The following is a 26,395-nucleotide window of genomic DNA, read 5'->3' as shown; positions in this document are numbered from 1 at the left end:
CAGCTCAGTTCAAGGAGAAGTACAGATAAATGGCTTCACCTGTAAGAGATAATCTAAGTGAATAGAGGTTCGGGTAACTGGTGGCATATGTCAGTGAGGTGGAATGATCCTTTTGTTTCAGAAAGGCTAACACCTATTAATGGTCCCATCCCTCTGATTCACTGGGGCAGAAAAAACCTGTTTTGATGCCAATACATGTGCTGGGCCATAAACCACCCGCTGCAAGACACTGTCCTGTTGGCCTGTTTTGTATTTCACCCCAGTGCCAGCCAGAACCTGGGACGTGGCATGCTGTGTTGCAGGGGTGGGGAGGGGTTGGAGGGTCAGGCATGGGGAGGGGTTAGAGGGTGGGGGTGGGGAGAGGTTAGAGGGTGGGGGTGGGGAGGGGTTGGAGGGTGGGGGTGGGGAGGGCCAGAGATTGAAAGTTCAAAGAAAGGCAGAAAAGAGGCTCCAGAAGAAGGATCGTCTTCCAGACTACCAGGCAACAGTTAAAGCTTAGGGACTCCTCTCTAGATGCAGAAAGGAGAAGCAGCCCTGGCTGGTGTCATGGGACCTGTATTAGGGCCCAAGGATGTTGTCCCTTCCCCACTGGCCCAATGTGCCAACTCAAATGCCTAGAGTTGGGGGCCCAGGCAAGGAGTACATCAGCGTGAAAGAGGTCAGTGTGAAAGATGAATAGGGAGTAATGGGGTCTCTGGCAAACCACAGAGCACCTGCTCCTCCGGAGTCCAACCCATCGTTACGCAACTCCACTGATTGTTGCCATGTGGGATTGCTGGACAAGTGTGGCCAGATATTCCAATTTTTCAAGAGAAGCCAGAGTTCTGGATTTTTATGAGAAATTTGATTCTTAAATTTTGGCAGTAAATTTTTTAAAAAATTAAGCACTACAAAACATATCTGCAGACTATATTTGTGTGGTGGACTGACCACTTAGGACCTCTGGGCTGCAGAGTGAATGGGAAAGTAGTGCCTCTAGGGGGTGCCCATGTCAGGGAAGACAGGAATTCCTCTGGCGATGGCAGTAAGGTCCAGGGATGCAGGAGGGTCATGGAGAACCTGGGAAGCAGAAGCCAGTAGCAGCAGGAGCAGGATGGGGGCTGGATAAAGTTCAAAGGCTCAGCACCAAGGTCAGCTGGGGCTTTTCTCTCACTGTTTGTGGGCAGTCTCATTAAAGGACACTAAGAGAAATAAGATGACCAGAACGCAGAATGAGATTCCACTGGCATCCCCACCACCTTCACCACCTTCTCTCTCTGGATCCCTTTGGAAACCACAGAAATAATGACCCACAGACCTCAGTGTAAATGGCCCCAGAAGAAATGTGACTTTGTCCGGGCCATCCAGCACTTCAGCCACAGGTTAGCATGATGCGGGGAGTCTCATCCCAAACTCACACTGCAGAGCCACCCCTTGAACTGCGTCTCCAGCTCTCCCGGTCCAGGCCCCTTGTCACCGGTGTCCCGTGTCTACATCCTTCACGCAGCTCTGGGGCAGGGGGCAGTCTGACCTTTCTCAACCTCCTCTCTCCAGCCCATTGTTTGCTGTTGTTTTCGAAGATGGGACAAAGGGAGGTCACAGCCACATTGCTGCCAACACCTGTGGAAGCCCACTGGAAGGTCTCTAGAAGGTCTTGTATTAGATGCAATTTGAGCAGACTGTTCTAAAGTTCCACGAGGCATCACATGAAAGGGGAGCTGAAGACACTTGCAGGTATCTAATCAGCCATGCACACAGCAGACACCATGCATTGAGTCCCCATACATTCCTGGATTATCTTTGGCAAAAGAACTGAGAGACTCATTCTTGGCCCTCAGGAAGCTTAAAGTCCAACCCTCCATTCTACAGAAAAGGAGTTCTCATGAGGAGAACTGACATGCCGTACAGTGGGTAACTGAAAAGTTGTAGCCCTGGTTTTGTTCGAAAACAATTTAGTTCATTATCATGCCCAATAAGAAAATACTTGAGCCGTAAATGCATTTGAAACAAAGGTCAATTTCCAGCTGTAACAAAATGCACACATCCAAAAGAGGCCAAGAAAAACAAGAGCAAATTTGCATGAAAACTAAACATGCTATATAAAAAATTTTAGGGGGTGATTACTTTTTGGATAAACAAATCCTTTATTTTGTCAAAAAGGATTCACCACAGGGTGCTCTTAGGTCAGGGTGGGGAATTATGTTTATATTGAGGCCACTGATGTTAGAACAATCAATTGGAGGGTTGCACAAATAAAAAGACAAAGTATGGTTTATTTCATTTCATTCTGCTTTAGAGATCACCTACTATTTAAATTAAGAACAGAAAACATAGAATTCCATTTAGTAAACACAAACAAAAACATACACAGTTAACAGAGCATGAAAATAGAATCAGATTAAGAAGAAGCAAAGAGTGAGGCTCAGGGAGTGAGGTACAAACTTTCTGTTGGCCAAAACTGAGGCGAAGGTTAGATCCTCACCTGAAACAAGCCATCCCCAGCTCTCATGAGGCTGTGTTCCCAAATTCCAGGGATTAAGATGGCTAATGGGAACTCATAAAGTATTTTCCCATGAAAATAATATAAATGGCAAAGTGGGTGTGAGGTTACCAGGCTTGACCTCAAGACTAGGTTAACTCCAGAGGGAGCTACTTCCACATCTCCACATGTGAGAGGTCAGTTCACTCACCCATCCTCTCCACTAACCAGAGGCTGCCCCATCCTTCATGCCTCTCTCAAGCCACAGACACAGACCATTATCAGTTCCTTTCTTCCTCCTGCCTCCCTGGGGCACTGATCAGCTCACTTTATACTCCTTCCCTTGGCAATTTCCTCCACTCTTAGGGTTTCTTCGGTACCCTTATGTAGGCGGGTACCACAAGCTTTCAGTGGGGGACACTCGAGAAGAGGGATCATGATATGACTCGCACATGGTGGCCATGATGGGTCAGGTGCTAGAAGAAGAGAAAAAGCAAAAAAGAGATTCTCTGTGGCCCCTGAGAGAAGAAGCCAGCCTTGTTCTTTTCTCTTCAGTCTCCAGTCAAGTCCCCAACAGGCCAGTTCTTCTGCTTCTGTCCTTGGATGGCCATGAGAATATATATATATATATTTTTTTGCGGTACGCGGGCCTCTCGCTGTTGTGGCCTCTCCCACTGCAGAGCACAGGCTCCGGATGCACAGGCTCAGCGGCCATGGCTCACGGGCCCAGCCGCTCCGTGGCATGTGGGATCCTCCCGGTCCGGGGCACGAACCCATGTCTCCTGCATCGGCAAACGGACTCTCAACCACTGCGCCACCAGGGAAGCCCGAGAAAATATTCTTAAATAAACTCTTTTATCGACCTATCTTGAGTACGATTCTGTATCTCAAAACCGAAAGAACCTTGCCTAGAATGTCAGGCACTAAACTCTTATTTTTCCTGGTTTCTCAAGCTAATCTCCCAGTTTTGACTCTGGCCCATTGGCAGGGGCGGGGGGCAGGGGGTGGCTGGAATGACGGCTCCCTGGATGGATGGCCAAGGGTGGTCACTGCCCCTCCCCCACCTGGCTCTGCACCCTGTTGTGACTCCAAGTGGACTCCCAGCCCAGTTTCTCCAAATTCTGACAAATGCAGTCATAATAAAAATCAACCTAAAGGTGAATTTACTTTTCCCAACACTTCAAGTTCACAGTGAATTCTGGCTTCAATCCAAGGTGTAATCAGCCTCTGAATGAGGTCCCAGGGAACCAGATGATAGAATCCTTATGTTGCATTCTTTTTTCCTTCCCAAAGAGCAGATGTGCACTTTATCAGATGCCTCTTTATCATCTCAAATCATCTTACTAAACTGAAAACTTTATGAGCGGAATAACTGTCAGGCCTCACCCGGTTCCTGTACCCCAGCCCTCCTCCTCTCCAGCTGCTGACTGCTGTCTGCACACACAGCCAGCCCTGTCCTCGGGTGGGGGGATTTAAGGATTTGGGGCTCAACACTTGAGGGTCACAGCAGCACATCATCTTTGGCTCCGATTTTGATCTGAGGGATTCTGCTTAATTTCAGACCTTTGTCCCCATCTTGTTCTCTTAGGCCAAGCCTCTGACTTCTTGTCCTCCTTAATACCCACTGCACGGAAGAATCAGGGGTCCTTGCCTTGTTCTTCTGAGCTCCCAGCATAGCACTGGAACTCTGTGAGTTCTATTAAAGGCCTCTCTGATGTTATTTGCCTGGGTCTCTGGCCTCACACAAACATTCCTGCCTCCCTTCAGGTCCTGTGTCCCAAACTGGACACCCAACACCCACTTCTGCCTGGATGCCAACTGTTACCTGGGACCTTCTCTCCAGGTGTGAGTTCTGCCCACTGGACCATGTCTCGTCTGGGAGGTCGGTGGGGCTCCACACCAGCGGGGTCACAGGTCTTCCCCCACCACAGCCTGCCCCATTCTTCCAGTACCACCAAAGCATGACCATAATCACTTCCATCATTAAAACTCCATCTCCGGGCTTCCCTGGTGGCGCAGTGGTTGAGAGTCCGCCTGCCGATGCAGGGGACGCGGGTTTGTGCCCCAGTCTGGGGGGATCCCACATGCCGCGGAGCGGCTGGGCCTGTGAGCCATGGCCGCTGAGCCTGCGCGTCTGGAGCCTGTGCTCGGCAACGGGAGAGGCCCCAACAGTGAGAGGCCCGTGTACCTCAAAAAAAAAAAAAAACCAAAAAACTCCATCTCCTTAATGGCAGAAGAAAAAAGTGGGTATGGCTGTATCCTTGGTGCTGAGCACAGAAGAGGTCCCCAATTAGCATCTGTTCCTTGAAGGAAGGAAAGAGGGAGGGGCAGGAGAGAGAGGGAAAAGGACTGTAATCAAGAAGATGGTGTGAGAGGGTCAGCAGAACTGACACAAGGGGAGTGTAATGCCAGAGGAGCAGTGTAGCCATAAAGATGAAGTTCTAGACCATGGGAGCCAAGGTGAACTGCCACGGGAGGGGCAGGGGTGAAATGGAGCTGTCAACTGGGGTGGGGGGGGGCAGTGGGCACAGGTCTGTGAAGAAAAGGGCTGAGCAGAGCCCTGGAGGAGTGAGCAGGAAGGCCAGCGCCCCCTCTCTGGCTTGGAAAAGACCTAACGACCACACCTGGGGCTCTGTCCGAAGGGCTCAATAAAGACAAGCTATTGACCATGTGACCAAAGAATGCCCTTTTCAGACATTCCCTGCAAGGTGATCTGGGCTTGCCCAGCCCAAGCGCATCACCCTTGAGCATAAGCCTTTCTTCCATTGCAGGCTCCCACTCTAAGCATCACACATTCAAACAAACAGTCCTAACCCCAACTGGTCTGCGGGAGCAGAGGGACATGGACGCCATCATGCACTCCTGAGACGCCATCCTCAACTCACAGGGGTTTGTCTGGTGCTGTCGCTGTGCCCAGGCTGATGCGGCAACTAAAGAGGGAGGGCCAAGACCAAACAAAGACAAGTCACAGCTGTTGACAGTCTGGTGGATGCAGCAAGGCACATACTGAATGGCAACCTGAGATGACAGAGGGCAGGATGAAGGGCAGCCCCAGAAGTGAGCAGAACTTGCCCATGTCTTTTATCAACACCTCTCAAAGGTAGTCGTGGGGAGACTAAGTCTTCACAGTGCAAGGCGACAGGGTTAGTGGTGATGCCAGCATCTATTTCCAGAAGCAGTGGAGTGTAGAGGCTAAAAGCAGCCTTTGACATTAGACAGTTAAGTCCTAATCTTGGCTCTGCCAATAATTAGTTGTGTGATCAAAGAAAGATTACATACCTCTCTGAAAACACCTGTAGGTATCAACAGTACCTGCCACATAGAGCTGTTGCACGAAGATAAATGAGATCAGACTTCCCTGGTGGCGCAGTGGTTAAGAATCCACCTGCCAATGCAGGGTACACAGGTTCAATCCCCGGTCCTGGAAGATCCCACGTGCCGGAGCAACTAAGCCCATGCACCGCAACTACTGAGCCTGCGCTCTAGAGCCCGCGAGCCACAACTACTGAGCCCGTGTGCCACAACTACTGAAGCCCGCGCGCCTACAGCCTGTGATCTGCAACAAGAGAAGCCACCGCAATGAGAAGCCCACACACCACAACGAAGAGTAGCCCCTGCTCACTGCAACTAGAGAAAGCCTGCATGCAGCAACAAAGACCCAACATAGCCATAAATAAATAAATAAATAAATAAATCTAAAAAAAAGATTAATGAGATCATTTAAGACAAGATTAGCACACAACAAATTGTAGTTATTATTATTCTTTTTGTTGCTGCTATCAAAGAAGAACCAGCATCTAATCAATTCTCAGATCTCTGTTTGGCCAACTTCATGACCTAGAGTTTGACTCAGGAGGACTAGGAAAGGCTTTACGTTGGGGATTGATAGAGATTCCCATGTGCTGGTGGAATCTAAATCCAAGGATCTGGTCAGGTCACACTGGTGCAGGTCCAGCTCCAGAGACCCCAGCGGGGTGCAGGCAGGGTACTGCAAAGGAGAAGACTTCCAAGCATCTAGGAAGTGTGGAGTCTGAGACACAGAGGTGGGCCGGGGAGGAAAGAAGGCAGGATCCAGCACACAAGCAGCCATGTGGCTACTATTTCTTGAGCACCTACGAGGTGTCAGACTCTGGGATGAGTGCTTTACCTCCTACACTTTCCCAATCCCCTCTCTCCAATCCCATTTTCCAAATAAGGAAGGAGGCTCCCTTACTCCTGCAGTTAATCAGTACAGAGCCAGGGAGGCCTGCCTGACTCCAGTATCCATGCCTTTCCACACTGCAACTCTAGGATCCAGGATGTCCACGGGAGAACACCTCCAATAGTGTGGAAACAGACAGAAAAAGGGGGCTGTGGACTTGAGGTGCATAACTTGGGATCCACGGAGAAAAATTCTTGAAATTGCAAACAAAATTGTGTGTGTACCTTTTTCTCGGAGAAGTGCTGAAAATACTCATCGGACTCTCAGAGGGTGTGGGAAACACAAAATGTCAAGTACAATATACGTAGAGAAAAGAAGTCCCCCAAACCTTATTCCAAAGCTCTTGAGGAAGACAGTGGAAAGGACGAGTAAGAGTGCCCCCTGACAGCTTCCTGTCCCTCTAATCCAGTGGCCCCAGCAGCAGAGGCCACCAGATCTCACTGAGACGGTGTTCCATGATGTGAGAGAAGACAGCCTTGAACCCAACTAACTGTCTCAGCAAGTCTAACCTGGCATTCAGCCGTAAGCTCAGGACACTGTCCTTTCTACAGATGTCACAGGGAGCCACCACTGCCCCCACTTCTTTCCTGGACACTGGTCAGTCAGCAGTGCTCCCACCACCAATAAAGAAAATTAATGAAAAGACGAAGCCACATCTACAAAGCCTGGGGAATGTCTCCATGGGAGCAGGGCCAGAAAAACCACAGCCTGTCGATAGGGCTGCTCAAAGTAGCCCCACTCATGAGTTTTCTCAAGGGCCTCAAAGCTAAAAATATGTTGGGTCCCTTTTAGACCCTCAAACCTTGGAAGGCAGGGCCCAGAAACCCGTGTAGTACATGAAGGACTCTCACGGGTGCGCTTTAGCCTTTTGTGCCTAAATTTAGTCCCTCGATGCCCAATGGCCTTTGCTTCCCCCTCTTTTCTCCAGCCTGAAACACCAGCGTTCAAATCCAGAGTTCAAACTGGCTGGAAAGAAGTAAGGATACGGTTTCAGGAGACCCTCTCTTCAGAGGGGACACTGAGACCAGGTGACGGTAGCATGTGCCCCTCCGAGTCACAGACAGCATAGGAAAAGGAACTCAAGGAGTTGAAGGCTCTGTGGGGTCCATCTCTGAGTGATGAGGCCCAGGGAGAGGAGGCAAGTTAGCCAAACTAATGTCTTCGACTCTCTCCTGCTAATTTATTATTTTGAACTCAAATGCACAAACTGTTAGGCTTATGTGGATGCCCTACACAGATGGCAGGAGTTTAGACTAAGGTTGGTTTCTTAAATAGAGATGGACATGGCCCAGTGGCTCAGAATAGACAAGACAGGAAACATCAGCTTCCATCAGAACCAATAAGTAATGAAAGCCATTTCCCCTTCCAGAGTCTTCATTACAAAGGGCAAGAAATCAGATCCATTACCCGGAGGGAGATAACTGCAAGATGAGGTTTCCTCTCCAAGTTTCCAGGCATTTGCAAAGATGAGAATGTTCAACTTTGCTTCCAGGACTCTTTAGGGAAGAAATAAACAACCAAAAAGTCCCCAAACATCAACCACACGGGGCTGTCCTCCACATCTTGTGTGGTTAGGGGGTGAGGTGTCCCAGAACTCAGAAATGGGGGTGTCAGGTTCTGCACCACCACATCGAAGAGGATGCAAGAGGATGGGAGAGTGTCTGTGTGTGCCTGCTCATGTGTCTGTGTGTGTGTCCAGCTAAGTACTTCCTTCACTACACAGCTAATCCGATTAGCAGCTTTAGGAAACTCGGCAATGTTAATTCAAGGGCCCCATGCATAGAACAGCTTGGCCCATGCCTGCCCAGAACTCCCATTCTTCTCAATGCAAATAAAATGCACACAGAAGGACTTTCTCTCCCTGAAGAATGCGCTCTTGCCCCCAGGCACATCCAAAAGGCTCTGCCACTTCCTCCGGAGGCTCTCACGCAAGGGAACAGGGCTGTCTGAAAATGGGGGGGAAAATAGCGCTCTCTCCGTCTGAAGCACAAAGTAAGGTTAATTTTAACAGCGCTGTCAACCCAGGTGGACTCCCAAGCTGGCAGCTGTGCTGACTAAAGAGGTATCATGAATCCCACCAGATGCAGGGCCCTGGGTGAGTCTTAGGCTGTCCGTGGACCTGCAGTTCTTTTTCTGTAGAATGGGGACTTGGAGCAGAGGGCAGAGCTGGAACAGAAGGCTGGAAGGAAGGACACTCGGGGCCTGTAGACACGACATCATTGCGTTTGGAAGGAGGCTGAGGGGTGGGAAGGGAGCCGGATATGTAAGTTGTGGATAAAGCGTGGAGGACCTTGGGGGCCAGATAAGGAATGTTTCTGTTAAGTGATAGGCAGCCATGGAAGGGTTTTAGAAAACATAGTGGTATCAGTTATCTAGGGCTGCCGTAACAAGTTACCACAGAGGTGGAGGCTTAAAAACAGAAATCTATTCTCTCACAGTTCTGAAGGCTACAAGTCTGAAATCAAGGTGTTGGCAGGGCCGTGCTCCCTCTGCAGGCTCTGCAAGAATCCTTCCTTGCCTCTTTCTAGTCTGTGGCAGCTTCCGGCAATCCTTGGTGCCCCCTGGCTTATAGCTGCATCATTCCAGTCTCTGCCTCTCTCTTTCACGTGGCCTTCCTCTGTGTGTCTCTCTGAGTCCTCTCCTCTTCTTATAAGGACTCCGGTCATTGGATTTAGGGCACCCTTAAATCCAGGCTGATCTCAAGATCCTTAACTAATTAGATCTGCAAAGACTCTATTTCCAAATAAGGTCACATTCTGGGGTTCAAGTAGACATAAATTTTGGGGGGACACTATTCAACCCAGTACGGTGGTTGCAAGGTCAGGTCCAGGAAGATCACCTGGAAGCAGGATGGGGAAGCAGAGACTGGAGGCAGGGAGACAGATCGGAAGTTAAAACCACGAGCCCAGGGTCCTAAGTGAACAGCGAGGATGCTCCCTACTGGGGGCCCGAGAGCTCTCAGAGGCTTTTTTTTTTTTTTTTGTGGCCAGCACAGCACCCTGAGTGGGCTCTCATACCAACCCGGGGACAAGGTCTTTGCTCACTTCCTGGTCCAGAAAGACTCCAGCTACTTTCCCGGGGCTGGCAAAGGAATGACTGCATGCACCTCTGTTGTTTTCCATTCCTTCCACCTGGCAACATGGCAGACGGGTTGGTACAATGGAGGACACAGCCTAGGAGATGGGAAACCTGGGTTCTCGTTCTGGTTCTTCCACTGACCGAATGTGGGACATTGGACACATCTAGGAAACGAGGGAGACTAGATCACTTCTAGGGCAATGACGTCGTTTCATTCTGCAACCAGGAAAGCAGCTTCAAGTTCACAGGATAAACCAGGGAAAAGAGGCATCTGGGCTGCATTGCATCCCATCCACCTCCAGGGATTTAGCCCTTTTCCCACGCCACCGCCCAAAAAACCAGGGGCAATTACCAAAGCTTGGAAATGAAATAACTGATATCTAAGAACACATCCTTTCACACATGTGGAAGTACAAAGAGCAGATAAATTTTTTTAATCAAATCAAATGTTTAAAGAACAACAGCACAATGTTGGTCACAGCATCAACATTTCTAATAGAAAAAAACACTACAGAAAAGAAGGGAAACAACCGTCATGTCCATCTGTACGGATTCATTCGATTAATGGTGGCAGAGTTGCACATTAAATGTGATAGACCTCAAAGTACCATGTGAAAAGATGTCCATGGTGTGGTGTTAAAGACGCAGGTTACACAACAGGGTGTTAAGAAGAGTTCCTTTTATGTTTAAAAAAATCTGCACATGGCCTGAGCACAGTAAGGCTGGAAGGAATCCAGCAAACAGATCATGATGGGGACCCCCAGGGCTGGGATAAAAGGGGATTTTCACTTTCTACTTTCCACAATTTTGAGCTATTGGACATTTTTTCTCTTTTTTTTTTAACAACTAGCAGTGTTAGTTTAATCAGCAAAAATAATTTAAAATATTCCCATTCTGAAAATAAAATAACTATTTTAGATAGATGCAAAGTACTATTGGCCCTCAGAGAAAATTGATCAGGGTAAAAATCACCTTGCCATAAAAACATAGTGGAAAAAAAAATACATATCTCAAGCTTGGGAAGGAGGAAACACCAGAAAGGTACATGCTTCAAAGGCCTCTTGCCCTAGTCCCCAAAGTTCCCTCCAGCATATAGCAAATTTCCCCCATTCTCCACTTTAATCTTAAACCCTCCCAGGTCAGTGTTCTTTCTGCAAATACTACTACTAATAATAATTAGGAAGAGAAGGCAGAGTTGATATTTATTGCACATTTCTTATATGCCAGGCATTGCACTCAGCAATTTACACGTATTCTTTCCTTTTCTCCTCACAACATCACTCTGAGGTAAGGATTATTACTATTCCCATTTGACAGATGAAGAAACTGAGGCCCAGCTCGAGGATTCAAGCCCAGACAGTCTGAGACCAAAGGTGTGACGGTGGCCAGCGCTTTCACCGCCCTCCTTGGAGCAAAGCTCTGTGGGAGCTCTTCACCCCAAGGCCCCTGGGAGATGCTCCAGGGCCTGCCAGTCTCTGTCTATCTCTTCCCTCTCCCCTCTCCAACAATGCTGACCAGTGCATTCTAGATACAAAGTGCTGGGCCACCTCTGTGGGATCCAAAGTCAAATATATGTGGACCCTGCCCTCTCTCAGCTCACAGGGGAGAAAGAAAAAGAAGACAGGTACTCAGGTTCTTAGACCATGAGGCTGACCATGGCGGCCTTGGGAGAGCGCCATGAAGGAGGTGAAGGCAGGGCTGCTAGGCTTCCCTTCACTGCAGCATCCTCAAGGCAACTTCCAGGCAGGCCACTCTCCAGCAGCTGGGCACACAACTGCCATGGTGGCTGGCCAAGGCCCAGACTCTCTCTGGGGTCTCTCACTCACATTTGCCAAGCTTGGGTCCCCATGCTGTGCCATGGCAGGTCTCCCAAGGACAGCAGAAGAATTGCTGACAGGACCAACCCTGAGTATTCGTGATGGTGTCTGGGCATCAACTGACTGCTGTGCAGGTCTGGAGGTGTGAGTGGGGTCCCCAAGCCAGAGAGACCAAGACCCAAAGGCCTCCTTGGATCCTGCATGGTCACCCCCGACCCCTGCCCTGCTTTCCAAATCAATATGTACGCACACAGAATGTAAACTGGTACTACCACTTGGGAAAACTGACTGATTCTAATAACTTACATATACCCTGTGACCCAGCAATTCTATTCCTGGAAATGAGTGCCTGTGTGCACCAAAGGATACGTACAAGAAAGACGATAGCAGCTTTAGTTATCATAACCCCAAACTGTCAACTGTCCACATGGCTGTCAACAGAAGAATGAATAAACTAGGGTACATTCATTCAGAAGAACACTGCAAAAGACGAAAGGACAAACCAGCGCTTCACCCAACAACATGGGGGTATTTCACAGTCACAAAGCTGAGGGAAAGGAGACAGACACAGACAACACACACTGCATGGTTCCATTCATGCAGGTAAAATGCATCTGTGGGGACTTCCCTGGTGGCGCAGTGGTTAAGAATCCGCCTGCCAATGCAGGGGACATGGGTTCGATCCCTGGTCTGGGAAGATCCCACATGCCGCGGAGCAACTAAGCCCGCGAGCCACAGCTACGGAGCCCGCGTGCTGCAATTAATGAAGCCCGTTTGCCTAGACTCCATGCTCTACAACAAGAGAAGCCCTGGCTCTCGCAACTAGAGAAAGCCTGTGCACAGCAACGAAGACCCAACACGACCAAAAAATAAATACAAATTTTTAAAAAATGCATCTGTGTGGAGAGACGTCAGACTAGTGGCTGCTGGGGGGTGGGTGCTGGCTGGAAGGAGGCATGAGGGAGTCTCCAGGGTTCTGGAAATGTTCCATCCCTTGGTCTGGGTGGTGGTTACGTGGACATGAATACATGTAAAAGTACATCACACTCTATGTTTGAGCTGTGTGAGGTTCACTAGTTTTAAGTACTAAAGTAATAGTGCAAAAAGGAAAGTTAAAAAATTAAATCACAAGAAGTTACAATCAGGTCAACTTCTCTAGACCTCCAGGTAAGAATCTGGCACGGGGGTGGTGGGGGGAGTGTATGATGACTTGGAGTGACAGAATTATGAAGAGATGCTGCCTTTTGTTAGAGCTCAATTAAGGTTGTGTATATAATGGTGTGAAAAATAATCTGGATTCCAAAACCCCATTTAAAATTCAAATGGACTTTTCAAAACATCCACGAGAGGCTCCCCAAATCCGAAGAAGTGATAATCATAGAGCCAGACACCAAAAAGAAGCTCTAACGTGCCTTATCGTTCCTCCCTCCTCCCGACCACTGGTGATGAGGACCCCTGGCCTTCTGACAGCCTTTGCCCTCTTGCCTTGCCTCATTCCTACATCCTGTGTGGAGCCTGGCCTAGCTCCTGTAGCTGCTCATGTCCCCATGAGCGGTGGGAGGTGCCCCCCACTCTGGGCACAGCCCTACCCCCCCCCCCAGAAAGAGGGAACCAACCACTGGACAAGAAGGAAGCATGTAACCTCCTTAGTGGAGGCTGCCATCCCAGTTCCCGCCCCAAGAAGGACGACTCCCTCGGTCTGGAATGTCCTTCTCTACCCTCTGACTCCTTCTTCTCCAGCCTGGGAAACCCCTCCACCTCCCCAGGACCCCTCCTCTGGGAGGCCTTTCTGGCTCACCCCACAGCAATGGTCCCAGGTCTTCTTAGTGCCCTCCACTCCCACTGTGCTTCCTGGGACACCCCACCTCCACCTCTCACTCTTTACCCTTTTTGGTTTCTGCATCTATTCCCTCCACTAGCTGGTAAGTCCTTAAAAAGAGAAACCTCAGTCTATACCATCTCAGGGTCTGGCACAAGACCTGGCATAAAGTGAACACTCAATAGAGGTTTCAATGAATAAGTGAGTGAGTGAGTGACTGAATGAATTGGGACCACATCCAGAAACATGAATACAATATATTCTTCTCCTTCCCTCCCAAGTGGATACAGATCGCAGGGCCTTTTGTGCCAGGAAATACTGAAATGAAGAATTGGTGAATTAGTTCTGGTGGAATCTTGGAGCCTTGCAAGACACTCAGGGATGGGGGGCTTTGGGGATGTACTTGGAATCCACCAGGTTCATCAGCAGAGGGAAAGGGGTTGCCTTGACCACCCCCTCCCATCATCACCACCAGCAAGCAGCATGGTGAGGCTGCCCAAGCATACAGCCCGGAACCCAGCAACCTCAGGGCAGCTGGTGGGCTGTGGAGAGCAGCGGGAGAGGGGACTCCACCAAGACTCCCCCAAGCCAAAGATGAGCACATCACACTCCTATTCAGAAACCTTGGGCAGAACCCCTGCCACCCACAGGGGAAAGCTCCAGCTCATCAGCACAACAGGCATCGGGCATCGGGGGAGCTGCCTCCTACTATGGGCACATTCCCACCCACCCCGCCAACAGGCACCTTCATCGTCTACCCCAGCAACTTCTCCTGGTGCTTCTCTCTACGATAGCCCCGCCAAGAGCCACCCTCCAGTGACCCACACCTTTCCTCTGTTCCTCAACTTAAGACAGCCCCTCTCATACTCCCTGCCTCTGCACACAGTTTCTCCTCTGCTGAAATATCTTTTCTTGATTCTTCACCTAAGGAACTCCTACTCATCCTTCGAGACACAAGGCAAGAGTGCCCACTCCCATGATGCCTTTCTTGGCCCATCTTCTTCCCACTGCTCTTGATTCACTGTAGCTCTTGTCATGAGGAATTACAGTTTATCTATAAACACTTCAGTCTCATTCCTCCGGACTGAGGTGCTTAGTGATAACATCTGCTATTGCCTGAGAACATGCCATGTGCTAGGCACCAGGTTAGCCTGTTACTTTTGGAGTCGATCCTCCCAACCCCTGCTGAAGTGAGTGCTGGTTTCATCCCCATTTTACAGATAGGAAAACTGAACTTTGGAGATGTTAGCAAGCTTGTCCACCCTGTCTGCCTGGCGTGAAAGGTCTCCTTGAAGTCAGAGGTCACACTTTATTCCTCTTTCTCTCACCAGCACCGCATTAGATCCATGATAGGTACTAAAAAAGGGGGGCTGTGTATAAACTTCAGTTATACAAGATGAATGTTCTGGAGATCTGCTGTATCAAATCATGCTTGTAGTTTATGGTACTGTATTGTACACTTAAAATTTTGTTAATACAGTAGATTTCATGTTAAGTGTTCTTACCACAATTTTTTAAAATCCTCGAGAGAAAGGAAGGGAGGGTGGGTGGACGGGTGGCAGGTAGCAGAGACAGTATAGCATCAGGCACACACGAGACTTGGTCACCGAATAATAAGCCACAGTCAGCCACATAGCCTATCAGCTCCCACAGCTCAGTGCCTGGGGCTGCTTCTGAGAATGGAGTTTCCACAGAGGGGAGGCATCTGAGCCCAATGGGCAGGGAGGTGAGGAGAAATCAGGAGACCAGTCTCATTACTATTCACCCCCAGGTGAAGGCAAGGAGGAAAAGTAATCAAAGGAGAAGAGTAATCAAAGTCTGACATCCAGTCTGTGTTTCCTGCCCCCAGGGAATTGTCACCTGGTTTGTAGGCCAAAAAAGTGCACAATACCACCCCGCCCCGGCCCCAGGCAAGCATCTTCCCACTGCTAATCAGTATCAGCATCACCATCAGATATGCCCTAAATGGAGCCCATCCAGGAATGCTCTCCATTTGGGAAGTTCTGGACCCTGAGGCCAGAGTCCTGAGAACAAATGTTGAGTTCAACTCTGAACTCTGAGCTCAGGGTTGAATCTTTGGATAAAGAGGCTAATGAAGATTTTCTTAGAAGGATAAGCAAACTTAGAGGCTCCAGCTTCACAGCCTGCAACAGACAAGGGGTGACCCCTCTGGTTTTCCACTGACAGGTGGGCACTGGACTGACAGGTCAAATACCTCTGACCTGTGGTCCACATCACCCCGTGCTGGAGTCCCTGACCCTTCTCTCCAGGGCAGGGGTGGAGGGCACGCAGTAGCAGTACTTACCCGTGCTGTGTCCTGTTTCCTCCACTGACTGCTTGATCCAGTCACGGGTTTGGTTGATGTGAAATAACTTCAGGTCCTCTTCATCTAAGGCAATGTCTCCCCAAAAGACAGCTGGGAAGAAAAAACAGAAATGGATCAATTTAAGTTGGAGATCAAGGAATGAATTTACTAGTGGCCCAGAGGGTATTGGAAACTGAGTAGTAAACTCTAGAAAAGATAGTCCATCCAATCAAATTTCTTCCTGAGCCTAAGGGATAGGACTGGTAGAAAAAGAACAAAAGATAATAAATCTGTGCATCAAAGCCACAGGGCTGGGGACAACCACAATAAAGATCAATGGCCTAGGTCTGTAAGGTATTTTGAAAGGTCACCCTGTCTTACTGTCGCTGTAGGCAGCTGTGGCAAAACCACCACACAAAGACAGCTATTTCTCCCTTCTTCAGAGTTTTCAGGATATTTTTTTAAAAAGCATAATATAATAAATGGTACTAATGTTCACAATATTTGCTTCCCTTCCCTGGGAAAAGATTCTATTTCCCTTCCCCATTGATGTCAGGATTGGCCACTTCACCTGTTCTGGCTAATCAAATGTGAGAAGGAGCTTTAAGAGCTAGTGTATGATTCACCATGTCCTCATTCCCTCTCCCCGAGGACAAGCAGTGGCTTAGATAGGGGTGACTCTAAAACCCTAAGTTCTGGAGTAAATATGATATGGAGCAGAGGGATGGCTGATTAGGACGGATATGTAACATGAATGAGGAAAATAAAAAACATTATTTTTATAAGTACCTGAGATTTGGGGCTATTTGTTACTGCAGCACAACCTCTTTATCCTGACTAACACAGAAATTGCTATCAGAAGTGGTATGTTTCTTGGTAACAAAAACCCATTGTCTTTGGGCCAGGTAGTGGGTATCAAGGAAACTATTACTGAAGGCTGGAAGAAGGCAATCAATATTACACAGTGATGAAGTATTTGGTAAAACTACTGCCTGCATTAACTTGGAAGGCAGATGATGTACTAAATGAGCTTATGGCTTTAAGTGAAAAGATGGGGAGCCAGAATGTCAATAGCACGTCTTGGTTACCATTAGCTGTGTTTGACAAGATACTACAAGAAAGATAAGGGCTTTAAAAAGAACTGGGCATGGAGGCATCATGCTCCCTGATTTCAAACTATATTACAAAGTGGTAATAATTAAAACAGTATGGTATTGGCATAAAAACAGATACATTGATCAATGGAACCAAATAGAGAGCCCAGAAATAAACCCATGCTTATGTGGTCAATTAATTTACTACAGAGAAGCCAAAAATATACAATGGGGAAAGGACAGTCTCTTCAATAAATGATGTTGAGCAAATTGGAGCCACATACAAAAGAAAGAAACTGGACCACTATCTTATACCATACACAAAAATTAACACAAAATGGATTAAAGACTTGGACATAAGACCTGAAATCATAAAACTGCTAGAAGAAAACATAGGCAGTAAGCTCCTTGACATAAGTCTTGACAATGATTTTTTTGAACATGACATAGAAAAGCAAAAGCAGCAAAATCAAAAATAAATAGGTGAGGACTTCCCTGGTGGTGCAGTGGTTGAGAGTCCACCTGCCAATGCATGGGACATGGGTTCGAGCCCTGGTCCAGGAAGATCCCACATGCCACGGAGCAACTAAACCCATGCGCCACAACTACTGAGCCTGCCCTCTAGAGACCGCGAGCCACAACTATTGAGCCCACGTGCCACAACTACTGAAGCCCGTGCGCCTAGAGCCCATGCTCTGCAACAAGAGAAGCCACCATGATGAGAAGCCCACACACCACAACGAAGAGTAGCCCCTGCTTGCCGTAACTAGAGAAAGCCCGCACGCAGCAACAAAGACTCAATGCAACCAAAAATAGATAAATTAAATAAAAATAAAATAAAATTTTAAATAAATAAATGAGACTATATCAAACTAAAAGTCTTCTGCATTGAGAGGAAACCATCAACAAAAGTGAAAAGGCAACCTACTGAATGGCAGAAATTATTTGCAAACCATATTCTGATAAGGGGTTAATATCCAAAATATATACAGAACTCATACAACTCAGTAGCAAAATACAAACAATCCAATTAAAAAATGAGCAGAAGACCTGAAGACACGTTTTTCCAAAGATATACAGATGACCAATAGGTACATGAAAAGAGGCTCTACATCATTAATCATCAGGGAAATGCAAAACCACAGTGAAATATCGTCTCATACCTGTTAGAATGGCTGTTATCAAAACGACTAGAAAAGCAAGTGTTAGCAAAGTTGTGAGGAAAAAGAAATCCTTATGCATTGTTGGTGGGAATGTAAATTGGTGTGGCCACTATGGAAAACAGAATGGCGGTTTCTCAAAAAATGAAAAATAGAACTATCATGTGATCCAGCAGTTCCAGTTCTGAGTACTTATCTAAAGAAAATGAAAACACTAATTTGAAGCAAAATCTGTACCCCCATGTTCATTGCAGCATTATTTACAGTAGCCAAGATATGGAAACAATGTAAAGTGTCCATATTATTCAGCCATAAAAAACCCAAAACCTTGCCATTTGCAACAACATGGATGAATGTTGAGGGCATTATACTAAGTGAAATATGTGTATCTATATCTATATAGATATTTCATATATATATGAAATAGGTGAAGAGAAATAGGTGGAAGAAATAGGTGAACTCTTTTTGTTTTACTGCTGTTGTTGTTTAAATAAATTGAATTTTTAAAAAAAAAAGAATTGAGCAATTTATAGTGGAAATGAAAAGGAATGGAGAGTCCAGAAATTCAGGGACTTGAGGAGTTGGAAGAGCCAACCTATTCTCATCGTTAAACAGTAAAACAAAAACTGAGAAGGCCTTTAAGTAACAAAGACTGATTAAAACTCAGGCTTATGGTGTAGAGAATTGGGAAATCTCATACACTGCTAGTAGGGATGTAAAATGGTATACTCCCTAGGGAAAGCTACTTGGCATTTTCCTAAAAAGTTAAACTTATCACAAGACCCAGCAATTCCACTCCTAGAGATCTTCCCAAAAGAAATGAAAACATAGGTCCACACAAAGACATATACTCAAATGTTAATAGCAGGCTTATTAATGATTGCCCCAAACTTAAACACAACCTTAAACGTCTATCAACTGTTGAATGGATAAACAAAATGTGATCTCTCTATACGATGGAAAACCACCTAGCAATTAAAAAGAGCAAACTATTGACACATGCTACAACATGTATGAATCTCAAAAACATCATGCTAAGTGAAAGAAGCAAGATGCAGAAGACTACATATTATATGATTCCATTTATATGAAACGTCTAGAAAGGCCAAGTTTATAGAGCTAGAAATGCTAGTGACTTCCTATGGCTGGGGGTGGGAATGAGACTCGACTATAAGTGGCCATGAAGGAACTTTTCCAGGTGGTAGAAGTGTTCTAAAACTGGATTGTGGTGATGGTTGCACAACTTCAAATTTGCTTAAATCTTTGAAATGTTCACTTATTTTCACCTTGTTGAAATGTGTAACAAAGCTGGCTCAGCCAAAGGTGGTTTCCAGCTGCCGGTCCTGAGCCCCTCCCACCTTCCTGAAGACTTAGCACAAGTTCACAATACAGTGCCATCTCTTCCTCAAAGAAAAAATGTCTGTGTCAATGATGGTATTCACAGTGGTAGATAATCAGGAACACTTCTCACATTCTGAGAGCAGAAAGAGAAGCAAGAGGGCAGATGGAGAAGGGAGTAGATTAACAGGACCTGGGAAGACTCCAACAAGCCAAGGAAGTGCTCAAACTTTTGTGCTCATGTATTCCCAAATAATTTTTAAAAACCACATATCCTTATGTATATTGTGAGCCTGACATTTATGATTTTTCACCATGAGTTTAAATGTATTTTTTATTTTGTTCATAAGAAGTAAAAAAAATAGTAAACATTTTATAAGATGAGGATTGACTGTAACTGTAATAAATGTTTCATGATGTGATTTGGTAAAATAGATTTAACCACCTTATTGAATAACACCTGCTGCATCAGAAGGAAAACAAGGAATTATTCATCTTGGTTTTTATCCACATATCTTGAAATATTAGAAGTCCAGAAAACATTTCAGTTATACTTAAAAGAATCACAGTCATTAACTTACTCTATTTCAGTTGTTCTGAATTCAAAATACTCCACTAAGCACCAAGCATCCCCCTTAACAGAAGTTCATACAGATAGGAAAAGACAGGAGAAAGCCAGGTCTAGATGCCTTGACTCATCATCAAAGAAGGCTGCTCTGTGACCAATCGTTCTCGTTTTCCCTTTAGCGCTCAGAGGTTTTTGTACCCCAGCCGATGCACGCAGTGGGATTCAGGATGAGTGACAAGTGAGGCTCTCTTCTGTAAAGTGGGGTAAGGATCACCATGACCAGGGCATCCTGCAGTAGTTTTAATAGAATCTATAGAATAGAATCTTATAATAGAATCATATAGAATCTTATATGGAAGCACCCCTTGCTAAGTCTCTGGTGTTCCTGCACACATCAGTTTGCAAACCAGAGCATGACAGAGGTCAGGGCAAGGGAGCATAGGGCTGCTCTTCAGCAACTGCTTCCTAAGTCAGAGGGCTGCAGAGAATTCTACTCTTCTTGCACTGTCCCCAGGGCTCGCTCAGCCCACCTTGGTCTCCATCTGCTTTCGAGCACTTCAATGCTCAGCACTCAGGCGTCCTCTTGACCTCAAAAGGCAGTAGCCCCAGGCTGATTCCCATGCAAGGAATTCTTCCTGAAGGCACTTCCTGCCTGCAACTTTTGTATTGTTCACCTGTGGAGGCAGGTTGATTAAAAGCATGTGCTTTAGAGCCAGAGGGATCCTGGGTTCAAATCCCATTATTGCCATTTAATAGCTGCGTGACCTTCGGCAAATCACTTGACTTCTCTGAGCCTTCTCCCCAACATCAGGCTTCAAACCAGAGTGACTGGCACCCCAGAACAAAGGTCCAGAATCAGGATGCCATCTCCAATCCTACCCTGATCCCATTCCATAGACATGAGCATGTTGTGCAGACAGGCTGAGTGATTTGTTCACAATCACTTACCAAGTAATTTGGCAAAGGTGAGACTCAAGTCCAAGACAATTCTCATTATGCTCTGGTCTAACCCAGCAGAGTAGAATCTGTCCACATACAACTGGGAGCCAGGGGTGAAAACCCCAACACCAAAGGGGCTTTGGATATTCTAAATAAGCCTGAGGCAACAGTGGGGAGTCACCACCCCAGACTCCTACCACAACGTGCTCTTCCTAACATAGTTGCTTCAAGGATCTCAACCAATGCCTTGTAGGAGAACTCAAGAATGATCAGGAGTCAGCTTGGAGGCAGGTGGTGTCACTCTGGGATTCCCCGGAGGTCACAACTCCATGTCAACGCAATATCCACTATGGCTCTATGGCTCCTCTTCCAGGAAAAAGGCACAATAAAGAGCAGACTGAGGAAGGAAGGCAGGAAGGAAGCATTTATTGAGCCAAGCACACAGGAAGGGCTCTGTTTGCAACCAGAGCCTCCGGCCAGGTTCACATCCTGAGAGATGGACTCCATCTGCACTGCAGGGACTTTGAGGGCTACATCCATGGAGTTACGGAGAGAGTGCATTTCTGAAACAGCCTCCCCTCTCAGCTAGAGAAAGCCTTTGTTTCCTGTTTTTTTCCAAGATAGTTCTTGCCGGCCTCTCCTGAATGTCCTGGAGGGTTGTTCCAGAAGGGTCACAGGACATTCTACCCCTCCTGAGCCGTCCTGAGTCATGAGGCCACACTCTCGAAAACAGCCATTCTACTCCAACTTCTCCTATGTGATCTCATCACGTCCGAAGTTAATTAACTTCTATCTGTGCAGTTTCATGAAGGCAAGGACAGTGTCTGCCTGCCCCATAGGTCCATTCTCAGCACAGTCGGGGTGCAGGAAATATCTGTTGAATGAATGCCTTGAGGAAGCTTCAGAGAACTGTCTTCTGCCCTGAGTCTCTCCACCCTAAGATGGAATCTGAGACCCAGCAGAGCTTCTAGACCCTTCTTTAAAGGTTATTTACACCCGAAATAGAAAGAAGTGCACATTCTCCTGTAGGGATGGTCACTGTGTCTCAGTCCAACAGGCCGAGGCCATGTCAGGAAATGAGGACAGGCCATAAGCTCTTAACCCCATGGGAGATGGTCACCAGGCCACTCTCAAGACTAGAAAAAAGTATTATGCACAAAAATCAGGTTGAATAACTGCCCTGGCTGGGAAGCCACCATAAAACCAGGACCCAGGGTACCACTAGAAGGTCTGTTAATGTAGGCAAAGATTTTTGCCAACTTTTTTGGCTACAGTATCCCTGTAATGCCCAGAACAATGTCTGGCATTGAGAATATGCTCAGGAAATATTTATTGACAAATTAATGAAAGGAAACGAAAATTAATAGAAATTAATTCTATTTATGTGAGTTCAATCCCCAAAGCAAGGTCAGATTACCTCCCAGCCACCTCCCTGGGAAGTAACCATGTCTCCTTCCTTTTGAGATGACGGGAATGTCTGAAAACATTAAACTGGTGAATTTTCAATACAGAGTTAGTCTTGTTTCCTGCATCCATCCTGCCACTGTGGCCCCAGTGAGGGAAGAAGGGTGAAAGCTACTTCAGGGAAGGAGCTGGATATGACGCAGGGGAGTCCCCATCAGACAGAAGCGGGAGTAGGAGGAAGCCCTCCACGTCAGAGGACAGGAGCGGGACATGTGGTGGCAGGGAGCCTGGGCACATAAGGCTCTTCTTAGCCAACTCCCCAAGGCATAGCCCAGTGAGGCTCAAGTCTGAGAGAAGCTGCCCATCCACCACACACAGGGGCAATGGGACAGCATGAGTAGAGGGGAGTGTCCAGAGACGTGGGCCCAGGGTGCTCCCAAATCTGGCCCCCAGCACCTGGTGTCTGGGGTTCTGGGTGCTCCCACATGCCTAGGGAGGATGCAGAGGTGCCGAGAGGGCCAGTGGACCAGCAGAGCCCTGAGGTCAGGGTGAAAAGCCACAGAGGAGGATTTATAGCCAGAGCCAAAGGGTCAAGAGTACAGGCTTCACCAGCAGAGACCAGCATGTCAGGCTGAAATGCTAGAGCTGAGCAGATACTCCTCAGTATTTTATTTTATTTTAATTAATTTAAATTTAAACTGCCACATGTGGCTAAGTGCTATAAGTATACAATGTAAATAATATAAAATAAAATTTTATATAAAGTACAGCAATATAATATAAATAATATAAAATAAAATAATAAATTCTGTTTAAAATAGCAGCAAAAGTCATCAAATATCTGGGAAAAACCTTGACACAAAAAGTAGTACTATGTTGACATTGTAAAATTCTACTAAAAGCTATAAAAAGTGACAGGAAAGGAAAGACATACTCCGTCTTTCTCTGAAATGTCCTTTCCAAATTAATGTATAGGTTTAATACATTTTAATCAAAACCTCAATAATTTTTTTATTATTGACAAAATGATATTAAACTTCATCTGCATAATTAGGTGATAACAGTCAAGAAAAAGAGTACCAAAGGAAGGCTGGTCTCGTCTGACATCAAAATATGTTATAAAGCTTCAACAACCCTGCAACATGGGATAGTCTGGAAGCAATCCCTAGTCTATATAAGAAAATTCATTTATGACAAAAGAGGTCTCACAAATTTGTGGAAAGAGGGGGACTAATCAATGAATTACATTGAGACAAAGGGTTAGTTCTTTGAGGAAAAATCAAGTTGGCTTTGAACCTCACACTATACACCAAAATAAATCACAAATAAATAAAAAATTTAAAATTAAATCGTTATGGCTACCAGGGGGTAAGGAAGGGAGGGATAAACTGGGAGATTGGGATTGACATATACACACTACTATATATAAATTGATAGCTAATAAGGACCTACTGTATAGCACAGGAAACTCTACTCAGTACTCTGTAATGGTCTATATAGGAAAAGAATCTAAAAAAGAGTGGATATATGTATATGTATAATTGATTCACTTTGCTGTATAGTAGAAACTAACACAACATTGTAAATCAGCTATACTCCAATAAAAATTAATTAATTAAAAAAACCATAGTCTAACTAAAAAAATAAATAAATAAAAATTAAAATTAAATTGACATATTGGTTGAACAGTACTTAGGATCTAATGAGCCAAGTCTATACATTCAAAACACAGAGCTACTGAATTGTTACCAAAAGGCAAAACATGTCAGCCTCCTAAGAGAAGACTCTCAAAGGAAGGACTCCTATCACCCGGGTAACTTTCTTCTTCTACCACCATCGACCCTTGGCTACTCAAAGTGTAATCTCTAGGTGGGCAGCATTGACCTCATCTTGAAGACTGATAGAAACACCCACTCCCAGGGCCCACTCCAGAGCTGCTGAATGGGAAGCTGCATGTTAACAGGACGTGTGCACAGAGAAGTCTGAGAAGCACTGACTCAAGGCACCAGGGCTTTGCCTCCAGCAACCACGCCCCCGTGGTCCCAGGCTCCCCTGAACCTCTCTATGCCTGTCATGGCTGCCACAAAGAGGTCAAGCAGGGTAATTCTTCACAGAAATGTAGACCTTGAATGGATAAGCCATAGGAAAGATCTCAAAGGCACACCAATGGAAATGCCATCTGCTCCAGTCTTGGCTGACCCCACTGGACCTCCAACCTGCAATTCAAGGAGTTGTCACCTGGTGGTAGTATTTTGTTATGAAGCTCTGGATAGTGACTATTTCAGGAATAGATTATGAGATACAATAGGAAAACTGCTTTTCGGAAATCAAAAACAGAAACCTTTAAAGTACTCAAATAAAATTTTAAAGCTATTATATAATAAATTTAAAAATACAAAAGGAGACATTTTAAAGAAATACTTTCAAATGATATATAATCAAAGATGTGCTGATATTTAACAATTGCCAGGGTGAGGAGAGAGCCTTAATTTGTAGCGTTTTCTCATTTCCCTGGTGTAAATACTCCCACCGAGGCTGACTTCAAGATCACAAAACATAGAGATGGAGAATATGTGTACACTCGGCTCTCACAAGCAGGTAACAGCCAGCTCTAGCACACTACTGTAATAACAATAAATATCTGTAAAGTCTCTCAGTTTCTAAAGTTATGTCATGTTCCCCATCTGATTCCATAAGCCTGATTCTCGAGGCTGCAAAAGATGACATAATCCTTGCAGGGAAAGGCCCATCACTGCAGCTCCCATCTCGGGGTCTGCACAGCACAGCATCTTGCCCAAAGCAAACAGCCGAAGCAAACAGCACCCTGTCCCAGGGATCAGAATAAATGCCTTCTATACATTAACCTCAAAGGAAGGCCCAGAGAGGAGGTAGGAATTGGCCAAGGTCGTGTAGGCAAGATGAGGTTTCATGGGTGTTCTAAGTCAAAAAAGGCCTCCCTGATTCCCAAATCACAGCCCTCCTCCACCAAGCCAACTTTTCCCAAAGTTTCACATTCTAAGAAGTTAATAAGAAATGCTATTGTAGGGCTTCCCTGGTGGCGCAGTGGTTGAGAGTCTGCCTGCCAATGCAGGGAACACGGGTTCGTGCCCCGGTCCTGGAGGATCCCACATGCCGCGGAGCAGCTGGGCCCGTGAGCCATGGCCGCTGGGCCTGCGCGTCCGGAGCCTGTGCTCCGCAACAGGAGAGGCCGCAACAGTGAGAGGCCCGCGAACCGCAAAAAAAAAAAAAAAAAGAAATGCTATTGTAACTGAGCAGGACCCTATGAGGTCTTCCCAGAACAGACCCCCACCCATGTCCTCCACCCACCTTTTCTCTGTAGAAAAACTTTAGTCAAAGAATAAATTTAATCAGAGAAGTGAGAAAATGCAGAAAGAAAGGAAAACAGTCAAGTAAGACAAAATAATAATACTTTAGCCGTTAAATAAAGTCAAGGACCTTTAGTTCTTCCTCAAGGACTACAGATACTATTCTGAGCTGTTTTGTGTCCTTTGAGCTGTTTTGCAGATACTGAAACCCCCCACCAGGTGGAAGAAGTTAACTGTAGGCTGTCCACAAGCACGCAGACCCCAGACCCGTTGGAAACAGGAGGTTGATGATGCTGACTCCCAATTACCTCACCATCAACCCATCAGAACAATGCCCACAAGCTGACCACGCCCTGCTCCTTGAACATTATAAGATTCCTCACTACCCCCTCCAGGGTGGGACACACAAACTTGAGCGCATTAGCCCCCTGTGGCCCCCTTTGCCTGGCAAAGCAATAAAGCTTTTTTTAAAATTTATTTTTATTGAAGTATAGTTGAATTACAACGTTGTGTTAATTACTGCTGTACAGCAAAGTGACTCAGTATGCTATACATACATTCTTTTTCATATTCTTTTGCATTATGGTTTATGACAGGATATTGAATATAGTTCCCTGTGCTGTACAGTAGGACCTTGTTGTTTATCCATTCTATATATACCAGTTTGCATCTGCTCATCCCAAACTCCCAATCCAACCCTCTCCCACTCCCCTCCCCCTTGGCAACCACCAGTCTATTCTCTATGTCCCTGATTCTGTTTCTGTTTCATAGATAGATTCATTTTTTTGGGCCACTTGGCACAGCTTGTGGGATCTTAGTTCCCTGACCAGGGATCAAACCCGGGCCCCCAGCAGTGAACTGCTTTTCTTTACTGCAGTACTTTTCAGA

General features: G+C 46.3%; 1 protein-coding gene across 2 annotated transcripts in view; it reads right to left on the bottom strand.

Moving 5' to 3' along the window:
* The window catches only part of TLL2 (tolloid like 2), a gene marked incomplete at its 3' end in the record, with an annotated part of 140,217 nt that overhangs the window by 93,097 nt on the left and 20,725 nt on the right, over window positions 1-26,395 (bottom strand). For both annotated transcript variants that reach the window (XM_081232006.1, XM_081232005.1), the window contains exon 2: window positions 15,679-15,789. In XM_081232006.1, coding sequence (XP_081088132.1) covers window positions 15,679-15,789 — 111 coding nt within the window. The remainder of the gene's footprint in view (window positions 1-15,678; window positions 15,790-26,395) is intronic.

The sequence above is a fragment of the Mesoplodon bidens genome (assembly GCF_964165515.1).
Source record: "Mesoplodon bidens genome assembly, chromosome: 1".
NCBI classification, from domain to species: domain Eukaryota; kingdom Metazoa; phylum Chordata; class Mammalia; order Artiodactyla; family Ziphiidae; genus Mesoplodon; species Mesoplodon bidens.
This window is presented reverse-complemented; position numbering and strand designations above follow the sequence as displayed.